Source organism: Callorhinchus milii, unplaced genomic scaffold, assembly GCF_018977255.1.
Source record: "Callorhinchus milii isolate IMCB2004 unplaced genomic scaffold, IMCB_Cmil_1.0 Scaffold2, whole genome shotgun sequence".
Taxonomy (NCBI): Eukaryota; Metazoa; Chordata; class Chondrichthyes; order Chimaeriformes; family Callorhinchidae; genus Callorhinchus; species Callorhinchus milii.
Genome location: NW_024704743.1, coordinates 121,304,301 through 121,325,756, shown reverse-complemented (window position 1 = coordinate 121,325,756; position 21,456 = coordinate 121,304,301). Strand labels below are relative to the sequence as shown.

Here is a 21,456-nt window from a genome sequence, read left to right as displayed (position 1 = left end):
ACACGTCAGGCAAATACCTTGATGGCATCGATGTACTGTTTGGCAAACCTCTCGCACTCGTCCACTTTTTCTTTCTTCTTCTCAATTTCGTCCATGAGTTTCTACGGGGAATGAGACGGTGATTACGGGCCCCGACTCTGGCATAGACCCAGCCTCCTCAACGGATCCCACCTCCTCCAGAGACCACCCTCCGCCATAGACCCAGCCTCCTCAACGGATCCCACCTCCTCCAGAGACCACCCTCCGCCATAGACCCAGCCTCCTCAACGGATCCCACCTCCTCCAGAGACCACCCTCCGCCATAGACCCAGCCTCCTCAACGGATCCCACCTCCTCCAGAGACCACCCTCCGCCATAGACCCAGCCTCCTCAACGGATCCACCTCCTCCAGAGACCACCCTCCGCCATAGACCAAACCTCAACGGATCCCACCTCCTCCAGAGACCACCCTCCGCCATAGACCCAGCCTCCTCAACGGATCCCACCTCCTCCAGAGACCACCCTCCGCCATAGACCCAACCTCCTCACCGGATCCCACCTCCTCCAGAGACCACCCTCCGCATAGACCCAGCCTCCTCAACGGATCCCACCTCCTCCAGAGACCACCCTCCGCCATAGACCCAGCCCCCTCAACGGATCCCACCTCCTCCAGAGACCACCCTCCGCCATAGACCCAGCCTCCTCAACGGATCCCACCTCCTCCAGAGACCACCCTCCGCCATAGACCCAGCCTCCTCAACGGATCCCACCTCCTCCAGAGACCACCCTCCGCCATAGACCCAGCCTCCTCAACGGATCCCACCTCCTCCAGAGACCACCCTCCGCCATAGACCCAGCCTCCTCAACGGATCCCACCTCCTCCAGAGACCACCTCCGCCATAGACCCAGCCTCCTCAACGGATCCCACCTCCTCCAGAGACCACCCTCCGCCATAGACCCAGCCTCCTCAACGGATCCCACCTCCTCCAGAGACCACCCTCCGCCATAGACCCAGCCTCCTCAACGGATCCACCTCCTCCAGAGACCACCCTCCGCCATAGACCCAGCCTCCTCAACGGATCCCACCTCCTCCAGAGACCACCCTCCGCCATAGACCCAACCTCAACGGATCCCACCTCCTCCAGAGACCACCCTCCGCCATAGACCCAGCCTCCTCAACGGATCCCACCTCCTCCAGAGACCACCCTCCGCCATAGACCCAACCTCCTCAACGGATCCCAACTCCTCCAGAGACCACCCTCCGCCATAGACCCAGCCTCCTCAACAGATCCCAACTCCTCCAGAGACCACCCTCCGCCATAGACCCAGCCTCCTCAACAGATCCCAACTCCTCCAGAGACCACCCTCCGCCATAGACCCAGCCTCCTCAACGGATCCCACCTCCTCCAGAGACCACCCTCCGCCATAGACCCAGCCTCCTCAACAGATCCCAACTCCTCCAGAGACCACCCTCCGCCATAGACCCAACCTCCTCAACGGATCCCACCTCCTCCAGAGACCACCCTCCGCCATAGACCCAGCCTCCTCAACGGATCCCAACTCCTCCAGAGACCACCCTCCGCCATAGACCCAACCTCCTCAACGGATCCCACCTCCTCCAGAGACCACCCTCCACCATAGACCCAACCTCCCCCTGCTTCCCCCACCCACAGCCCGGACAGACTCCGTCCCTCACCCGCTGTTGTAGCAGCTGTTGGCTGACGTGGTTGCCTTTGCCGCCTGTCCGGCTTTGGAGCTGCTCCTGACGCTGTTTGGTTTCCTCGATCCAGCTCATCAGCCGCTGGTAGGAGTCGCGGTAATAGTGTAGCTGTCGGCCCAGCTGCTCCAGGTCTCGAGCCCGGGTCTCGGTCTGGGTGTGCACCCCCTGCCAGCGCTCCAGCAACTGCTGAACCCACTCCCTGAACCGCTCCAGGTCCACGTCACGCTCACTGTGACTCCGGATCATCCGCTCGTTCACAGCGCGCGCTTTGCTCAGCTCAGTGTCCAGCGTGTCAAACTGTGGCTGCTGTCTCTCCAGCTCTGCCCGCAGCTCCTGGTGTGAGAGCGAGAGAGAGAGAGCGTGAGAGAGTGCGCGTGAGAGAGAGAGAGAGAGAGAGAGTGCGTGTGTGAGAGAGTGTGAGGGAGTGAGAGTGTGTGGGACGGAGGGTGAGACCCAGAAAGTGTAAGAAAGTACGAGTGAGAGAGTGAATGACAAGAGAGAACGTGTGAGACAGAGAGAGAGTGAGTGAGTGATGAGAGAGAGAGAGAGAGAGAGAGAGAAAGAGAGAGAGACAATGTGAGAGAGAGACAGGCAGAGACTCTCTGTCTCTCTCGTTCCCTCTCTCGGATTGCTCGCTGACCTTCAGCTGTTTTTTGTAGCTCTCTAGGCTGTTGGTGTCGGAGGGGACAGTGTTGACGTTGCGCAGTTTGTCCTCGTATTTCTTCACCATCTTCTCAGCGCCCTCAGTGCTGCGAATCACGACCTCCACCGTCTTCAGTCTAAACACAAGCGTTCGGCGTGAACACAACCCCTCTGTGTGAACACAGCGGCCCCGTGTTCTGGGAGCGCAAGGTCCCGTGTTTTCGGAGTGAAGAGGCCTGTGTTTTGGGGCAGCATGTGGGTGGTGTTTCGGGGGGGGGGGGGGGTGGGGGGGGGAAGAGTGTGTGTGTGTTTTAGGAGAGTGCGTGTCCTGTGTTTTGGAGAAGTGTGTGTCCTGTGTTTTGGAGGAGTGTGTGTCCTGTGTTTTGGAGGAGTGTGTGTCCTGTGTTTTGGAGGAGTGCGTGACCCGTGTTTTGGAGGAGTGTGTGTCCTGTGTTTTGGAGGAGTGCGTGTCCTGTGTTTTGGAGGAGTGCGTGTCCTGTGTTTTGGAGGAGTGTGTGTCCCGTGTTTTGGAGGAGTGCGTGTCCTGTGTTTTGGAGGAGTGTGTGTCCTGTGTTTTGGAGGAGTGTGTGTCCTGTGTTTTGGAGGAGTGTGTGTCCTGTGTTTTGGAGGAGTGGGTGACCCGTGTTTTGGAGGAGTGCGTGACCCGTGTTTTGGAGGAGTGCGTGACCCGTGTTTTGGAGGAGTGTGAGTCCTGTGTTTTGGGGGAGCATGGGGTCTGTGCTTGGGGGAGGTTGGGGGGGGCTGTGTTTGGGGGTGCGCTGACACCTACTTCTCCAGGTAGACCGTGGAGAGGCTGTACACACGCTCCATCTTCTGCTGGGTGATGTCCAGGGCGGAGCGCAGGGCGGGGCCACTGCCCACGTCTGGCATCGATAGGACCAGCTCCGTCTTCTCATTCACTGTCTTCAGGTTCCTCTTGATGCTGTCCAGCTCACTGTGGATTTTCTACAGAGGGAGGGAGGGAGGGAGGGAGAGAGAGACGTACTGAGCGACTCATCTCCGCACCGTCACAACGAGTCTTGCGTTCCATACGGCGTCTTAGCTGCTTGGAGCTGAACTGGCTCCAACGTGACATGTTTGGCAATGGAATGACGAGATCCAGCCACCAGTCGCTGTGTGTGACTGGGCTGTGTTACGGAGCGCTGTGTGTAACTGGGCTGTGTTACAGAGCGCTGTGTGTGACTGGGCTGTGTTACAGAGCGCTGTGTGTGACTGGGCTGTGTTACAGGGCGCTGTGTGTTACTGGGCTGTGTTACAGAGCGCTGTGTGTGACTGGGCTGTGTTACAGAGCGCTGTGTGTCACTGGGCTGTGTTACAGAGCGCTGTGTGTCACTGGGCGGTGTTACGGAGCGCTGTGTGTGACTGGGCTGTGTTACAGAGCGCTGTGTGTGACTGGGCTGTGTTACGGAGCGCTGTGTGTGACTGGGCTGTGTTACGGAGCGCTGTGTGTGACTGGGCTGTGTTACAGAGCGCTGTGTGTGACTGGGCTGTGTTACGGAGCGCTGTGTGTGACTGGGCTGTGTTACGGAGCGCTGTGTGTCACTGGGCTGTGTTACGGAGCGCTGTGTGTCACTGGGCTGTGTTACGGAGCGCTGTGTGTGACTGGGCTGTGTTACGGAGCGCTGTGTGTCACTGGGCTGTGTTACAGAGCGCTGTGTGTGACTGGGCTGTGTTACGGAGCGCTGTGTGTGACTGGGCTGTGTTACGGAGCGCTGTGTGTGACTGGGCTGTGTTACGGAGCGCTGTGTGTGACTGGGCTGTGTTACGGAGCGCTGTGTGTGACTGGGCTGTGTTACGGAGCGCTGTGTGTCACTGGGCTGTGTTACGGAGCGCTGTGTGTCACTGGGCTGTGTTACGGAGCGCTGTGTGTCACTGGGCTGTGTTACGGAGCGCTGTGTGTCACTGGGCTGTGTTACGGAGCGCTGTGTGTCACTGGGCTGTGTTACGGAGCGCTGTGTGTCACTGGGCTGTGTTACGGAGCGCTGTGTGTCACTGGGCTGTGTTACGGAGCGCTGTGTGTCACTGGGCTGTGTTGCGGAGCGCTGTGTGTCACTGGGCTGTGTTGCGGAGCGCTGTGTGTCACTGGGCTGTGTTACGGAGCGCTGTGTGTGACTGGGCTGTGTTGCGGAGCGCTGTGTGTCACTGGGCTGTGTTGCGGAGCGCTGTGTGTGACTGGGCTGTGTTGCGGAGCGCTGTGTGTGACTGGGCTGTGTTACGGAGCGCTGTGTGTGACTGGGCTGTGTTGCGGAGCGCTGTGTGTCACTGGGCTGTGTTGCGGAGCGCTGTGTGTCACTGGGCTGTGTTACGGAGCGCTGTGTGTCACTGGGCTGTGTTGCGGAGCGCTGTGTGTGACTGGGCTGTGTTGCGGAGCGCTGTGTGTCACTGGGCTGTGTTGCGGAGCGCTGTGTGTGACTGGGCTGTGTTGCGGAGCGCTGTGTGTGACTGGGCTGTGTTGCGGAGCGCTGTGTGTCACTGGGCTGTGTTACGGAGCGCTGTGTGTCACTGGGCTGTGTTGCGGAGCGCTGTGTGTGACTGGGCTGTGTTACGGAGCGCTGTGTGTCACTGGGCTGTGTTGCGGAGCGCTGTGTGTCACTGGGCTGTGTTACGGAGCGCTGTGTGTCACTGGGCTGTGTTGCGGAGCGCTGTGTGTCACTGGGCTGTGTTACGGAGCGCTGTGTGTCACTGGGCTGTGTTACGGAGCGCTGTGTGTCACTGGGCTGTGTTACGGAGCGCTGTGTGTCACTGGGCTGTGTTACGGAGCGCTGTGTGTGACTGGGCTGTGTTGCGGAGCGCTGTGTGTGACTGGGCTGTGTTGCGGAGCGCTGTGTGTGACTGGGCTGTGTTGCGGAGCGCTGTGTGTCACTGGGCTGTGTTGCGGAGCGCTGTGTGTCACTGGGCTGTGTTGCGGAGCGCTGTGTGTGACTGGGCTGTGTTGCGGAGCGCTGTGTGTCACTGGGCTGTGTTGCGGAGCGCTGTGTGTCACTGGGCTGTGTTACGGAGCGCTGTGTGTCACTGGGCTGTGTTGCGGAGCGCTGTGTGTCACTGGGCTGTGTTACGGAGCGCTGTGTGTCACTGGGCTGTGTTACGGAGCGCTGTGTGTCACTGGGCTGTGTTGCGGAGCGCTGTGTGTCACTGGGCTGTGTTACGGAGCGCTGTGTGTCACTGGGCTGTGTTGCGGAGCGCTGTGTGTGACTGGGCTGTGTTGCGGAGCGCTGTGTGTCACTGGGCTGTGTTGCGGAGCGCTGTGTGTCACTGGGCTGTGTTGCGGAGCGCTGTGTGTCACTGGGCTGTGTTACGGAGCGCTGTGTGTCACTGGGCTGTGTTACGGAGCGCTGTGTGTCACTGGGCTGTGTTGCGGAGCGCTGTGTGTCACTGGGCTGTGTTACGGAGCGCTGTGTGTCACTGGGCTGTGTTGCGGAGCGCTGTGTGTCACTGGGCTGTGTTGCGGAGCGCTGTGTGTCACTGGGCTGTGTTACGGAGCGCTGTGTGTCACTGGGCTGTGTTACGGAGCGCTGTGTGTCACTGGGCTGTGTTACGGAGCGCTGTGTGTCACTGGGCTGTGTTACGGAGCGCTGTGTGTCACTGGGCTGTGTTGCGGAGCGCTGTGTGTCACTGGGCTGTGTTGCGGAGCGCTGTGTGTCACTGGGCTGTGTTACGGAGCGCTGTGTGTCACTGGGCTGTGTTACGGAGCGCTGTGTGTCACTGGGCTGTGTTACGGAGCGCTGTGTGTCACTGGGCTGTGTTACGGAGCGCTGTGTGTCACTGGGCTGTGTTACGGAGCGCTGTGTGTGACTGGGCTGTGTTACGGAGCGCTGTGTGTGACTGGGCTGTGTTACGGAGCGCTGTGTGTGACTGGGCTGTGTTACGGAGCGCTGTGTGTGACTGGGCTGTGTTACGGAGTGCTGTGTGTCACTGGGCTGTGTTACGGAGCGCTGTGTGTGACTGGGCTGTGTTACGGAGCGCTGTGTGTGACTGGGCTGTGTTACGGAGCGCTGTGTGTGACTGGGCTGTGTTACGGAGCGCTGTGTGTGACTGGGCTGTGTTACGGAGCGCTGTGTGTGACTGGGCTGTGTTACGGAGCGCTGTGTGTGACTGGGCTGTGTTACGGAGCGCTGTGTGTGACTGGGCTGTGTTACGGAGCGCTGTGTGTGACTGGGCTGTGTTACGGAGCGCTGTGTGTCACTGGGCTGTGTTACGGAGCGCTGTGTGTCACTGGGCTGTGTTGCGGAGCGCTGTGTGTCACTGGGCTGTGTTGCGGAGCGCTGTGTGTCACTGGGCTGTGTTGCGGAGCGCTGTGTGTCACTGGGCTGTGTTGCGGAGCGCTGTGTGTGACTGGGCTGTGTTGCGGAGCGCTGTGTGTCACTGGGCTGTGTTACGGAGCGCTGTGTGTGACTGGGCTGTGTTACGGAGCGCTGTGTGTCACTGGGCTGTGTTACGGAGCGCTGTGTGTCACTGGGCTGTGTTGCGGAGCGCTGTGTGTCACTGGGCTGTGTTGCGGAGCGCTGTGTGTCACTGGGCTGTGTTGCGGAGCGCTGTGTGTCACTGGGCTGTGTTGCGGAGCGCTGTGTGTCACTGGGCTGTGTTACGGAGCGCTGTGTGTCACTGGGCTGTGTTACCTGCTGGTCGCTCAGTCTCTGTGTACACTCCTGTAGTGGCTCCTTGTCCAGTGGCAGCCGCAGGCGTTGGATGGTTCGGGTCTCACACGACTCCAGGTGGAGCCGAATGTCCTTCAGTTGTGAGATGTACGTCTGGCAACTCGACTCGTCCTCCTCGTCTGCACACAGCGGGGCGTTACACACTCACTGACACACCTTACACACTCACTGACACACCTTACACACTCACTGACACACCTTACACACTCACTGACACACCTTACACACTCACTGACGCACCTTACACTCACAGACATGCCTCACACTCACTGACATGCCTTACACACTCACTGACACACCTTACACACTCAGACACGCCTCACACACTCACTGACACACCTTACACTCACTGACACGCCTTACACACACACTGACACGCCTTACACACTCACTGACACACCTCACACACTCACCGACACACCTTACACACTCACTGACACACCTCACACACTCACTGACACACCTTACACACTCAGACACGCCTCACACACTCACTGACACATCTTACAAACTCACAGACATGCCTCACACTCACTGACACGCCTTACACACTCACTGACACACCTTACACACTCAGACACGCCTCACACACTCACTGACACACCTTACACTCACTGACACGCCTTACACACACACTGACACGCCTTACACACTCACTGACACACCTCACACACTCACCGACACACCTTACACACTCACTGACACACCTCACACACTCACTGACACACCTTACACACTCAGACACGCCTCACACACTCACTGACACGCCTTACATGCTCAAACACACCTTACACACTCACTGACACACCTTACACACTCACTGGCATGCCTTACACACACTGACACACCTTACACACTCACTGACATGCCTTACACACACTGACATGCCTTACACACACTGACACGCCTTACACACTCACTGGCACACCTTACACACACACTGACACGCCTTACACACTGACATGCCTCACACACTCACTGACACGCCTTACACACTCACTGACATGCCTTACACTCACTGACAGACCCACGCACTCACTGACACGCCTCACACACTCACTGACATGCCTTACACACTCACTGACATGCCTTACACACTCACTGACAGACCCACGCACTCACTGACACGCCTCACACACTCACTGACACGCCTTACACTCACTGACACGCCTTACACACTCACTGACACACCCACGCACTCACTGACACGCCTCACACACTCACTGACACGCTTCACACACTCACTGACACGCCTTACACACTCACTGACAAAACTTACACGCCCACTGACACACCCTATACACTCACTGACACACCCTACACACTCACTGACAGACCCACGCACTCACTGACACGCCTCACACACTCACTGACACGCCTTACACTCACTGACACGCCTTACACACTCACTGACACACCCACGCACTCACTGACACGCCTCACACACTCACTGACACGCCTCACACACTCACTGACACGCCTTACACACTCACTGACAAAACTTACACGCCCACTGACACACCCTATACACTCACTGACACACCCTACACACTCACCGACACACCTTAGACGCTGACACCTTACACTCAGACCCACCCTGCACACTCAGACAGGCCTTGCACGCTCATTGACACACCTTGCACACCCACTGATGAGAATTCCACAAATTCACTGCCCTCTGAGTGAAAAAGTGTTTCCTCAACTCAGTTCTGACCCTTAATCTTGAGACTGTGACCCCTGGTTATAGATTCACCAACCAGGGGAAACAGTCTCACGGCATCTACCCTGTCACTTCCGTTAAGAATCTTATATGCCTGCGCCGTGATCACTGACTCGCCCGCCCTGCGCTGGCCAGCGACACGGAGAGGGGCTATGGGTACCTTTCTCCAGGCTGCGGAGCAGTTTCTCATAGTGCTGGATGGTCATCTTGTAATCCTTCTCCATCTGGATCCTGTCCTCGGGCCCGAAGCTGTGGGAGTCCTGGCTCTCCCTCAGGAAGTCCTGATAGTGAACCTCCAGCCGTTGTATCAGCAGCTTGTACTCCTCCGCACTCAGACTGCGCAGCTGAGGAGATACGGCACAGAGCAGGTCAGCCACAAAGAGACAGGCAGACGCCCGCCCGCCAGCACAAACACATCAACACATCGCATTTACACAGCGCCTTTCATGATGGGAGGACGTCCCAAGGTACTGGACAATAAGGGATTTGCCCCCAAGATGGGGATTGGGATTGGGGTGGGGGGGGGAGGGTAGGAGGGTGGACCGAAGGTGGGGGTCAGAGAGGAAGGTCTTGAGACGGGCCTTGAAGGAGGCAAGGGAGGGAGGGGGCGAGGCGAAGGGACTGTGGGATGGAGTTCCGAAGGGTGGGGGCAGAGAGGCTGAAAGCTCGACCGCTGATGGTGGGGCGGGCAAAGCGGGGAACGTGAAGCAGGTCAGTGCCCGCCGAGCGGAGTGAGCAGACAGGTTGACGCTGCCATCCACCGACACTGCCAGGCACTGGCACCACCCCACACCAGCACCCACTGCCCTGCGGTGTACAGGCTGGTGAGACACAGATACTGACCATGAGCAGAGTCCAGGAGCGGATTTGGTGGATGTCTCTCTGAAGGTACAACCATGAGAGCAGCGTCTTCATGTCAACATGGAAATGGTGCCAGAGAGTGAGCACACCCTGTAACATGGAGTCCAGCCTGCGAGACAGAGAGAGAGAGAGAGAGAGTGAGTGTGAGTGTATGTGTGAGCGAGAGTGTGGGAGTCTGTGTGTGAGAGATACAATGAGAGAGGGAGAGAGACAGAGAGGGAGTGTATGTGTGAGCGAGAGTGTGTGAGAGAGTGTGATCCTGTGCGTGAGAGACACAATGAGAGAGGGAGAGAGAGAGAGCGACAGTAAGAGAGAAAGAGAGTGTGTGAGTGAGGGATGGTGTGAGAGCGAGAGGTAGTGTGTGTGTGTGTGAGAGACAGAGAGAGAGTAAGAATTTGGGAGAGTGAGTGAGTGCGTGAGCGAGCGAGCGAGCGAGAGAGGGCATGGAAGTGAGAAAGTGTGAGAGTGAGTGTGTGAGAGAGAGAGAGGGTTGGAGGGTGTTACCTGGTGACAGAGTCCAGTGCGTCCCTGTTGGGTGGGGGGATGTTGAAACAGACAGAGGGCACAACAGCCTCGCCCCCAGACGCACTCACCACCTTCCACTTGTAGGGCTGTGAGTTATTGAGCAGCGAATATTCGTCTCCCTTGTGTACTGTGATCTGTGTGAGCACGAAGAACAGAGTCAGAGCCAGAGCAGGAGTCCTGTACTGTAGTGGTTAGAGCACTCGCACCGCAAGCAAGAGGACCTGGGTTCGATTCCCCGGCACGGTGAAACATGTGGGCAAGTTTCCTTACTCCACACGCCTCTATTGAGACGTCTCGAAGACGTGATTACACGCTATATCAAACGCAAGGATTATTATTATTATTATTATTATTATAGAGCCTGGCTGGCACCAGGAGTCTGGGCCTGGCAAAGGGCTGGCACCAGGAGACGGGCAGAGTTGAGGCCAGGCCGGGGAGAAGCTCACCTCCATCTGCCGGTAATCACACACAGCCTTGGTGGGCGTGCGGCTGGCCAGCGGGCAGGCCGCGCTCCGAGGCTTCAGCTGCACAATGGTCTTCGCTCGTTTACTGAGGCCAGAGAGATGCTCCTTATAGTCAGTCAGTGCCTCCTTCTCATCCTGAGAGAGAGAGAGAGAGAGAGAGAGAGTGTGAGAGAGAGAGAGAGGTGGTGGGGGGTGGGCAGAGCAGGACAGGGGCAGAGCTGAGGAGGGCTGGGGAGGGTAGGGCTGGGGAAGGCAAGGTAGGGCTGGGCAGGGCAGGGGAGGGGTGGGGGAGGCAAGGTAGGGTGGGGAGGGCAGGGCTGGGGAGGGCAAGGTAGGCTGGGGAGGGTAGGGCTGTGGAGGGCAGGGAAGGGCTGGGGAAGGCAGGGTAGGGCTGGGGAGGGCAGGGCTAGGGAGGGTAGGGCTGGGTAGTGCCGAGGAGGGCAGGGCTGGGGAGCGTAGGGCTGTGGAGGGCAGGGAAGGGCTGGGGAAGGCAGGGTAGGGCTGGGGAGGGCAGGGCTAGGGAGGGCAAGGCAGGGAGGGCTGGCAATGGCAGGACAGGGCGGGGGAACGTACTGAGGCATCTTGCAGAAGGTCCTGGAGCCGGGTGACCGTGACAGATCGATCGCACGAGTATTTTTTCTTCATGGATTCCTCCATCTTCTTCAGGTACTCGTTCGCGTCCCGGACATCAGAGAAAAACTGGTGGAGAGACAGAGAGTGATGGTTGAGAGAGAGTGTGTGAGAGTGTGAGAGAGAGAGTGTGTGAGAGAGTGTGAGTGTAAGAGTGAGGGAGAGTGTGAGTGTGTGTGAGTGTGAAAGAGAGTGTGTGAGAGAGAGAGTGTAAGTGAGTGTGAGAGAGTGTGTGAGTGAGTGTGAGAGAGCGTGTGATTGTGAGAGTAAGGGAAAGTGTGAGTGTGTGTGAGAGAGAGGAGTGTGTGGGAGAGCAAGTGCGAGAGAGCGTGAGTGAGGTGGAGAGTGAGTGTGAGTGAGTGTGAGAGCGCGTGTGAATGAGAGACAGAGTGCGAGATGGTGTACAGCTCCCAGTGCTGTGTATGTACAGACCTGAAAGTAAGCCGTATTCTCTTTGAGATGAGCTTCAATGCAGCAGCAAAGCTGCAGGATCCAACTCCACTGTGTCTGCAGAGCTGCCATGAAGGCCTGCGGACACAAAGAGTGAGAGTGTCATGTTGTGTGGGTACAATGATGTAAATAACAACAACAAATAACATTTACCCAGCGCCTTTCACGTCGGGAGGACGTCCCAGGGCCCTGGACGGTCAGAGATTTGGACCCGAGCTGGGGGGGTGTAATCAGGAGGGGTGGAGGTCAGGGAGGGTAGGAGCAGAAGGATGACCCAAGCCTCAGTCGAAGAGGAGGGTCTTGAGACAGGCCTTGAAGGAGACAAGTGAAGGGGTGAGGCTGAAGGACTGTGGGGTGGAGTTCCTTCCCATCGGTGGCTGGGCCAAGAAGTTATTGTTGTTGAGTCGGTGTAGTCGAGCCTGGACATGGTGAATGCATGTCATGATGAGGGTTTCGGCGGCCTGAGGGGCAAGACAAGTGGCAGAGCCGGGCAATGTTGCGGAGGTGGGGGGGAGGTTGCAGAGCAGGTCATGGCACGGATGTGGGGTAGAAAGGACAGTTGAGGGTCAAACAAGACGCCAAGCTTCCAGACTGGCTCAGTAAGATGGAGTGTGCAACCATGGATCACTGTGAAAATCACTGTAATTCACCCTTCAGGTCATGAGGACATGAGGTCATGAGGACATCCCAAAGCACTTTGCAAGATTTAGTGTAAAGTGTAGTGATTGTGTTTCGTTCGTGAATGCAGCAGCCAATTTGTAAACAGCAACATCCCACAAACAATTGATTAATTTTATTTAGGGGATTGTTGGCCAGGACACTGGGACAGAGAAACCCCCTTCTGTGTTTGAATAATGCTTCGGGATCTTTAATGTCCACCTGAACAGGCAATCGGGACCTCAGTTTAAAGGACGGCACCTCCGACAATACAACAGCCCCCAGCGCTGCATTGGAGTGTCAGCTGAGACGATGTGATTCCAAGTCCTGACGTGGGGTTTGACCCCACAACCTTCTGATTCAGGGGTGAGAGCAGTACCACTGAGCCAGGCTGCCACAAGAGTGTAAATCACTGTGATTCACACTCGTATGGAACAATAATGTAAATGACAGATTCCCCCTTACAGGGCACAATGGTATAAATCACTGTGATCCCAATCGGTTAAACGACGTACCTCAATGGTCTGTTTGCCAGGGTGGCCCTCACGCAATAATTTGTCTCCTGTGTTCTGAATACTGTTCACTTTCTTCTCCTTCACCTCGAGCTCTTTCATCAGCCCCTGTCACCACAGACACCAGAGACACGTCACTCCACATTTGTCAGGCCACACACGTCACTCTGAGCACCAAGGGCAGTGTGCGCTTGTGTGTGATGATGTGGAACGATTTGTGAGAGCGTGTAACGGTCTGAAACGGTGTGTAATAGTGCTCTGCTGACTGCGTAGTTGTGTGCAATGGTCTGTAATGGTGCGTAATAGGGCACTGCTCACCGAGTAGTTGTCTTTCTTGGCAGCCATGTTGTTGTTGCGTTCGCTCCAGTCGCAGTTCACTTCCTCCTCCTCTTTGTCGTTCAGCCACATCAGCTCTTTTGTCGCCATAGAAACAAACGTGTTCAGGCTCTCCAGGTTACGCAGGCGTGACTTGGACGTGTTCTGTAGTGAGAATCGTTATTTAGTGCAACTCCCACAGCCCTGAGCACCCGTGCAGTCCCTCACTCCCACAGCCCTGAGCACCCGTGCAGTCCCTCACTCCCACAGCCCTGAGCACCCGTGCAGTCCCTCACTCCCACAGCCCTGAGCACCCGTGCAGTCCCTCACTCCCACAGCCCTGAGCAACCCGTGCAGTCCCTCACTCCCACAGCCCTGAGCACCCGTGCAGTCCCTCACTCCCACAGCCCTGAGCACCCGTGCAGTCCCTCACTCCCACAGCCCTCACCACCAGCGCAGTCCCTCACTCCCACAGCCCTGAGCACCGGCGCAGTCCCTCACTCCCCCTCAGCTGCAACAACAACTTGCATTTATATAGCGCCCCTCACGCGGGGTGGGTCCCAAAGCGCCTGACGCTAGTAAGCGAGAGTGACTGACCAGGAGCTTGGCGTACTGCAGGTCCAGTTTCCCGAGGTAGTCGCGGTAGGACCCCTGATTGGCCGAAGATAGCTGTCCCTGTCAATCAAACACATCAACGTCAATCAGCCATGGCTCACAGCTCAGCTCTCACTGTGTGTGGGTGGGTGTACATTTGCGTAAGTGTCTGTGTGAGCGGGTGTGAGCGTGTGTACATTTGTGTAAGCATCTGTGCGTGTGTGTGTGCGTGTGTGTGTACATCTGTGTAATTGTCTGTGTAAGTGTGTGAGTATGTGTGGGCGTTTGAGGGCCTTGCGTGTCAAGTGTGAGCGTGTGGGTGTGAGCGTGTGGGTGTGAGCGTGTCGGTGTGAGCGTGTGGTTGTGAGCGTGTCAGTGTTAATGTGATTATGTCAGTGTGTGTGTGTCAGTATGATTGTGGGTGTGTGAGCGTGTCAGTGTGAGTGTATCAGTGTCAGTGTGCGTGTGTGTGAGCGTGTCAGTGTGAATGTGTGCGAGTTTGTCAGTGTGAGTGTGTCAGTGTGAATGTATGCAAATGTGTCAGTGTGTGTGTGTGTCAGTGTGTGTGAGTATGTGTGAGCGTGTCAGTGTCAGTGTGTCAGTGTCAATGTGAGTGTGTGTGAGCGTGTCAGTGTGTGTGAGTGTGTCATTGTGTGTGAGAATGTCAGTGTCAGTGTGAGTGTGTGTGTCAGTGTGTGAGCGTGTCAGTGTCAGTGTGTGTGAGCGTGGCGGTGTCAGTGTGAATGTGTGTGTCAGTGTGTGAGCATGTCAGTGTCAGTGTGAGCATGTGTGAGCGTGTCAGTGTGTGTGAGCGTGTCAGTGTGTGTGAGCGTGTCAGTGTGTGTGTGAGCGTGTCAGTGTGTGTGTGTGTAGTATGTGTGAGCGTGTCAGAGTGAACGTGTGTGAGCATGTCAGTGTGAGTGTGTGTGAGCGTGTGAGTGTGAGCGTGTCAGTGTGAGTGTGTGTGTCAGTGCCAGTGTGAGCGTGTGTCAGTGTGAGCGTATCAGTGTGAGTGTGTGTGAACGTGTCAGTGTAAGTGTGTCAGTGTCACTGTGAGTATGTGTGAGCGTGTCAGTGTGAGTGTGTCAGTGTCAATGTGAGTGTGTGTGAGCATGTCAGTGTGAGTGTCAGTGTGTGAGCGTGTCAGTGTCAGTGTGAGCATGTGTGAGCGTGTCAGTGTGCGTGTGAGCGTGTTAGTGTGTGTGTGTGAGGGAGTCAGTGTGAGTGTCAGCCTCGGGTACCTCACCTCATCAGTACGAGCCCTCTCGATCTTGGCCCGGAAATCCTCGATGGACTGATGGAGGCCACGATGGGAGCCGAGCTGGGACTCCACGGTGGGCAGGTCCACCCCCCACTCGCTCCCGTCGATCCTCTTCTGGTTCTCCTCCACCCAGGCCAGCAGGTCCTGCACATAGCGCAGGGTGGCATGGTCCAGGTCACTGCGGCCCTTGAACGTGCTGCTCACCGTCACCTGCTGAATGGTCTGAGCTCCAGACTTGAACCGCAGAGAGTAATCCGTGCGGATGGCCACCAGCAGCTCGTGGAGACGGAAAACCCTGTCCAGAGCGAGAGCGAGAGAGAGAGAGAGAGAGCAGGCGTCATTGGCACTTGTAAGACACCAGCAACGACAACAACTTGCATTTATACCGCGTTCGCCGTGTTGGGAGGACGTCCCAAGCCACCGGGCGACGAGGGGGTTGGGATGAGAGAGGGGTGGAGGGCAACGAGAGGGGGCCTGGGGCGCGGAGGGAGGATGGCCAAAGGTGCAGTCGAAGAGGAAAGTCTTGAAATGGGTCTTGAATGGGGTGAGTGGGTGGGAGGTGGGGAGGGAGGGAGGGAGGGGAGGGATTCCTGGATGGAATTTCAGAGGGTTCGAGCGGAGGGGCTGAGTGTCCCGCCCGCTGATGGTGGTGGGGAGGGGGGAGGCAGAGCAGGGGACGTTCAGACATCTCAAAGCCCTTCACGGAATATACTGTAAAGTGGAGTGACTGTATAGTTGTGGGCGAAACACGGCAGCCGATTGCGCACAGCAGCGCCCCACAAACAGTCGTGGATTGAAGTGAGCAAATTACAAATTATTGTGTCATCTTTGGGGGGGGGGGGGGAGGCAATCCCAGGAAAGTGATCCGCCAATCGACTAACAACCGGGGTCTTACTTACTGCTCAGTAAACAGAGGCGTGTGGAGTAAGGAAACTTGCTTAAGGTTTCGCCCCGCCCGGGAATAGAGCCCGGGTCCTCTCGCTTGCTGAGGCGAGAGCTCTAACCACTAACACGACAGGACTCTACGTGCCCTCAACCCTCCACCCTCACCGTGCTGACCAGTTTCTGGGGGCAGGGAATCCTCCCACTCAGCCCGTTAACTCTGCGAGTCAAAGCCCTAACGGGCAGGTCCGAGCCCGAGATGGTGGCCTGACCCTGACTGACCTGCGGTACATGGGCTCCGCCTGTGGATGCCGAGCATCTTTCAGGGTCTGGACATCGTTGAAGAGGAGGCGGATCATGGAGTCGGCCTTGTCCAGGTCGTGGTGCAGCACGGCAGAGCTCTGAGGAGCTTTCCCTGCGTTCAGCAGCGTGATATCCTGTACCAGGGGGAGAGGAGAGGCTCACACAGCCATTCTCTGCAGTGTACAACACATACACACTCCACCCCCATACACACATGCACTCTCCCCGCATTCACTCACACACGCCTTCCCAACACACACCCCCACACACAAACACACACCACACCCCCTCTCCCCACCCGCCCCCTCCACACATTCGTACACGTCCACCTTCCTCCCAACCCCCCCCCACCCCACACGCGGCACACTCCACGCATCACACACACAGTGTACACGCACCCTCCCACCCACCCACCCCACACGCACACATTCCCCCAACACAGAAACACACACATATCCCAGACATACACAGTCTCCTCCCCCAAACGCACACCTATCCCATTCCCCCCCCCACCACACACGAGGACAGTTGTGGCCACTCACAGTTTTGAGCAAGGAATCGCACTGTTTAAGCTGCTCCTCACACACGCCTGACTCCACCTGGATCTTGCTGACGATGCGCTGGAACCGCTCCAACCTGCCAGACACACGCAATGTAAATTCCATCAACACACAATTCACATGCTCTGCACCCAATACGCACACGCAAATACACTCACACGGCACGTGCAAGATAAGCAAACTGAGACAAGTAGAGACGTGTAAACAGAAGCATGTAATACACACGCAAATACACATGCAAACAGACACAGGTCAACAGGGACATGTAAGCAGAAACACACAACACACACGCAAACAGGACAGACAACCACGCAGAGACAAGGAGAAAGACCCGTAAAACATGTTCAGGTATGCACGGAAATAGGCACATAACATACACACTAATACACCTGCAGAGTCATGCAAACGGAAATGCCTGAACAGAGACACGCATCACACATGCAAGTACAAACGCAAACAGAGACTGGCAGAGACACATGCTAACACATGCACAGAAGAGTCAGTCGGCCAAACAAAGACAAGGAGATAGACCCATCAATAAAAGCACCACAGACACGATGGGGAAAGAGCAGGGAATGGGGTTACAGTAGAGAGCTCCAGTGGGGGAGCGAGCACCAGCACGGACACCATGGATGAAGGCTGTAGTGTAATGTGTATACAGTCCACCCGCCCCAGACGAACCTCTCAAACTCAATGCGCAGAACCCGCTCTCGCTCCAACAGGGAGACGTGAAGCTTCCCCCACTCCTTCTCCACGTCAATCGGGTGGTAACCCACAGGAATCTTCAGATGTCCTTCCTGTACGGCGCTCTGTAACACACACACACAGCGCTCTGGAATATAGTGTCTCACACACACAAACACACACACACACAGCATGGGGGTGTTGTGTGTGTGCGGGAGGGGGTGTTGTGTGTGTGTGTATGTGTGTGTGTGTGTGTGGCGGGGTAGTGATGTTGTGGGCGAATGTGTGGTGGGTGTCTGTGTGTGGGTGGGGGGGTGTTGTGTGTGTGCCGGGGGTTGTTGTGTGTGGGTGTGGAGGGGTGTGTGTGTGTGTGTGTGGCGGGGGGTGGGGGGGGGTGAGTCCACAAGTCGCTCCAGTCCTGACCTCCAATCCTCGGAACATGGCTTTGCTCCGCGTTTTATCCAATTCTTTTGCTGGAAGTTCGGTTTCCTTAAACTTCAGGAATTGTCTCCAGAGAACCTGAGAATGAAATAGCAACATGACGCCACACGCCAGGACACCGCGTGTTACACACAGCTACACGCCAGGGATACCAAGTGTTACTGAGCGCCACACGCGTGTGCGGGACCGTCAGATGGCGTGTCGCAGAGCGTGGGGCACAGACAGTCACTCACCTCCATCTCCTCGTAGGTGCCAGGGAAGCGACGTTCCTCAAAGGTGACGATGTGATGTCGGATCCACTGGATCAGGATTGTCACCAACTCATAGTATTCCTGCCAGCACAGCTGTGTCTCCTGTTATACACACACACACACACGGTGTCACACACACACACACAGTGCACTGTCACACCAACACACACACAGTCATCCTGACACACATACAATGTCACAAGGCCATCACACTGCACACAGACGAACACAGTGTCACACTGACTCACGTCACAGTATCACACAGGCGGTTACACTGACACACTCAATCACACAGGCACCCTGACACACTCAACCACACAGGTACCCTGACACACTCCAGGTACCCTGACACACTCAACCACACAGGTACCCTGACACACTCCAGGTACCCTGACACACTCAACCACACAGGTACACTGACACACTCCAGGCACCCTGACACACTCAACCACACAGGCACCCTGACACACTCAACCACACAGGCACCCTGACACACTCAACCACACAGGTACCCTGACACACTCAACCACACAGGCACCCTGACACACTCAACCACACAGGCACCCTGACACACTCAATCACACAGGCACCCTGACACACTCAACCACACAGGCACCCTGACACACTCAACCACACAGGCACCCTGACACACTCAATCACACAGGCACCCTGACACACTCAACCACACAGGCACCCTGACACACTCAACCACACAGGCACCCTGACACACTCAACCACACAGGCACCCTGACACACTCAACCACACAGGCACCCTGACACACTCAATCACACAGGCACCCTGACACACTCAATCACACAGGCACCCTGACACACTCAACCACACAGGCACCCTGACACACTCAATCACACAGGCACCCTGACACACTCAACCACACAGGCACCCTGACACACTCAACCACACAGGCACCCTGACACACTCAACCACACAGGCACCCTGACACACTCAACCACACAGGCACCCTGACACACTCAATCACACAGGCACCCTGACACACTCAATCACACAGGCACCCTGACACACTCAATCACACAGGCACCCTGACACACTCAATCACACAGGCACCCTGACACACTCAATCACACAGGCACCCTGACACACTCAACCACACAGGCACCCTGACACACTCAATCACACAGGCACCCTGACACACTCAACCACACAGGTACCCTGACACACTCAATCACAGAGGCGGGCAACATTGACACACTCAACAGGCAGCATGTGAGTTACACAAGCATAATGACCAGAGTGTGCATTACAGAGTATACGGTACACAGAGTGTGAGTAATGCGAGTGTAGAGTTACAAGGTGAGAGTGACCTGGGGTGTCATCTTGACATGAAAGGCCAGATATCAAGGTACGTTTGTATTGTATTGTTGATACAGTGTGAATTACACAAGAACAAGGTCACCGGTGTGTGTGTATGTGTATATGTGTGTGTATATATTATACAATCTACATTGCTGCCCAGTAGTGATTGTGTAGTGACTGCGTAGTGATTGTAGTGACACTAGCCCTGTGCACACCGCACACCAAGTCTCAGGCTGAGACAGCCCCCCACCCTCCCCGACAGTCTCACTGCCCTCCGCCCCCACACCGTCCACACTGCTGACCTCCCCTGGTGAGCACTGGTGCCCTGGGAGCTCGTGGACACAGCAGACGCTGCTCGCTGGGAGGTACTCACGTTGGCTTTGACACCGTCTTGTACGTCAGGGACACGGGGCACGGCATCGTACAGCGACGATACGTAGGTGATGATGGACTTTTCATCGGGGTGAGGAACATCAACATCTACACAGAGAGCGTGGAACTAGTGTGAGGAGTGCGGACAGCGAGTGTGGGAAGTGTAAGTGAGCGTAAGAATAATGTATAGCGAGTGTACGTATAGTGTACAGTGAGTGAGTATACTGGAAAGTGAAAGAGAACAGTGAGTGTGAGAATAGAGTATAGTGAATGTGAGATTGGTGTACAGTGAGTGTGAGCACAGTGAGTGAGTGAGTAAGTAAGTGAGTGAGTGAGTGAGTGAGTGAGTGAGTGAGTGAGTGAGTGAGTGAGTGAGTGAGTGACTGATGTACAGTTAGTGCGTGAGTGAGTGTGAGATTAGTGTACAGTGAGGGTGAGGACAGTGAATGAGTGTGAGATTGGTGTACAGTGAGTGTGAGCACAGTGCGTGAGTGTGAGATTAGTGTACAGTGAGGTGAGGACAGTGAGTGAGTGTGAGATTGGTGTACAGTGAGTGTGAGCACAGTGAGTGAGTGCGAGATTGGTGTATAGCGAGAGTGAGCACAGTGAGTGAGTGTGAGATTGGTGTCCAGTGAGTGTGAGCACAGTGAGCGAGTGTGACATTGGTGTACAGTGAGTGTGAGGACAGTGAGTGTGAGATTGGTGTACAGTGAGTGTGAGCACAGTGAGTGAGTGCCAGATTGGTGTATAGCGAGTGTGAGCACAGTGAGTGAGTGTGAGATTGGTGTACAGTGAGTGTGAGCAAAGTGAGCGAGTGTGACATTGGTGTAGTACAGTGAGTGTGAGGACAGTGAGTGAGTGCGAGATTGGTGTACAGCGAGTGTGAGCACAGTGAGTGAGTGCGAGATTGGTGTACAGTGAGTGTGAGCACAGTGAGCGAGTGTGACATTGGTGTACAGTGAGTGTGAGGACAGTGAGTGAGTGTGTCACTCAGCGCTGGCTGTGCTAATTGTGAGTGTGAGATTAGCATACAGTGAGTGTGAGCACGGTGAATGAGTGTGAGCACAGTGAGTGTGAGCAGTGAGTGTGTCACACATCTGTGTGGCAGTGCTGATTACCCTCGGGATCCAGGAGTCGGGTGACTCCGAATTCGTGTTCGGCCACAGTGAAGGCCTGCTCCAGGTTCTCCACGTTCCTCTGCCGGTAAACCTTGTTCATGTCGATCAGCGTCGGTCTGGAGATCAACAGCAGAGTGTTAACACGAGGGGAGTTAGTGTTAACACGAGGGGAGTTAGTGTTAACATGAGGGGAGTTAGTGTTAACATGTGGGGAGTTAGTGTTAACACGAGGGGAGTTAGTGTTAACATGTGGGGAGTTAGTGTTAACACGAGGGGAGTTGGTGTTAACATGTGGGGAGTTGGTGTTAACACGAGGGGAGTTGGTGTTAACACGAGGGGAGTTGGTGTTAACATGTGGGGAGTTCGTGTTAACACGAGGGGAGTTGGTGTTAACATGTGGGGAGTTAGTGTTAACACGAGGGGAGTTGGTGTTAACATGTGGGGAGTTGGTGTTAACATGTGGGGAGTTGGTGTTAACACGAGGGGAGTTGGTGTTAACAGGTGGG

General features: G+C 56.1%; 1 protein-coding gene across 4 annotated transcripts in view; it reads right to left on the bottom strand.

The window, feature by feature from the left end:
- The window catches only part of LOC103179737 (plectin), a 61,469-nt gene that overhangs the window by 16,908 nt on the left and 23,105 nt on the right, over nucleotides 1–21,456 (bottom strand). For all 4 annotated transcript variants that reach the window (XM_042346816.1, XM_042346817.1, XM_042346818.1 and 1 more), the window contains 22 exons: nucleotides 20,951–21,066; nucleotides 19,834–19,940; nucleotides 18,110–18,229; nucleotides 17,859–17,954; nucleotides 17,433–17,560; nucleotides 16,734–16,827; nucleotides 16,171–16,325; nucleotides 14,992–15,301; nucleotides 13,749–13,826; nucleotides 13,155–13,316; nucleotides 12,840–12,944; nucleotides 11,650–11,745; nucleotides 11,161–11,286; nucleotides 10,570–10,722; nucleotides 10,103–10,257; nucleotides 9,581–9,707; nucleotides 8,898–9,081; nucleotides 6,979–7,136; nucleotides 3,132–3,307; nucleotides 2,340–2,478; nucleotides 1,676–2,032; nucleotides 18–101 (listed from right to left, as the gene is read on the bottom strand). In XM_042346816.1, the coding sequence (XP_042202750.1) occupies nucleotides 18–101; nucleotides 1,676–2,032; nucleotides 2,340–2,478; nucleotides 3,132–3,307; nucleotides 6,979–7,136; nucleotides 8,898–9,081; nucleotides 9,581–9,707; nucleotides 10,103–10,257; nucleotides 10,570–10,722; nucleotides 11,161–11,286; nucleotides 11,650–11,745; nucleotides 12,840–12,944; nucleotides 13,155–13,316; nucleotides 13,749–13,826; nucleotides 14,992–15,301; nucleotides 16,171–16,325; nucleotides 16,734–16,827; nucleotides 17,433–17,560; nucleotides 17,859–17,954; nucleotides 18,110–18,229; nucleotides 19,834–19,940; nucleotides 20,951–21,066 (3,226 nt within the window). The remainder of the gene's footprint in view (nucleotides 1–17; nucleotides 102–1,675; nucleotides 2,033–2,339; nucleotides 2,479–3,131; nucleotides 3,308–6,978; nucleotides 7,137–8,897; nucleotides 9,082–9,580; nucleotides 9,708–10,102; nucleotides 10,258–10,569; nucleotides 10,723–11,160; nucleotides 11,287–11,649; nucleotides 11,746–12,839; nucleotides 12,945–13,154; nucleotides 13,317–13,748; nucleotides 13,827–14,991; nucleotides 15,302–16,170; nucleotides 16,326–16,733; nucleotides 16,828–17,432; nucleotides 17,561–17,858; nucleotides 17,955–18,109; nucleotides 18,230–19,833; nucleotides 19,941–20,950; nucleotides 21,067–21,456) is intronic.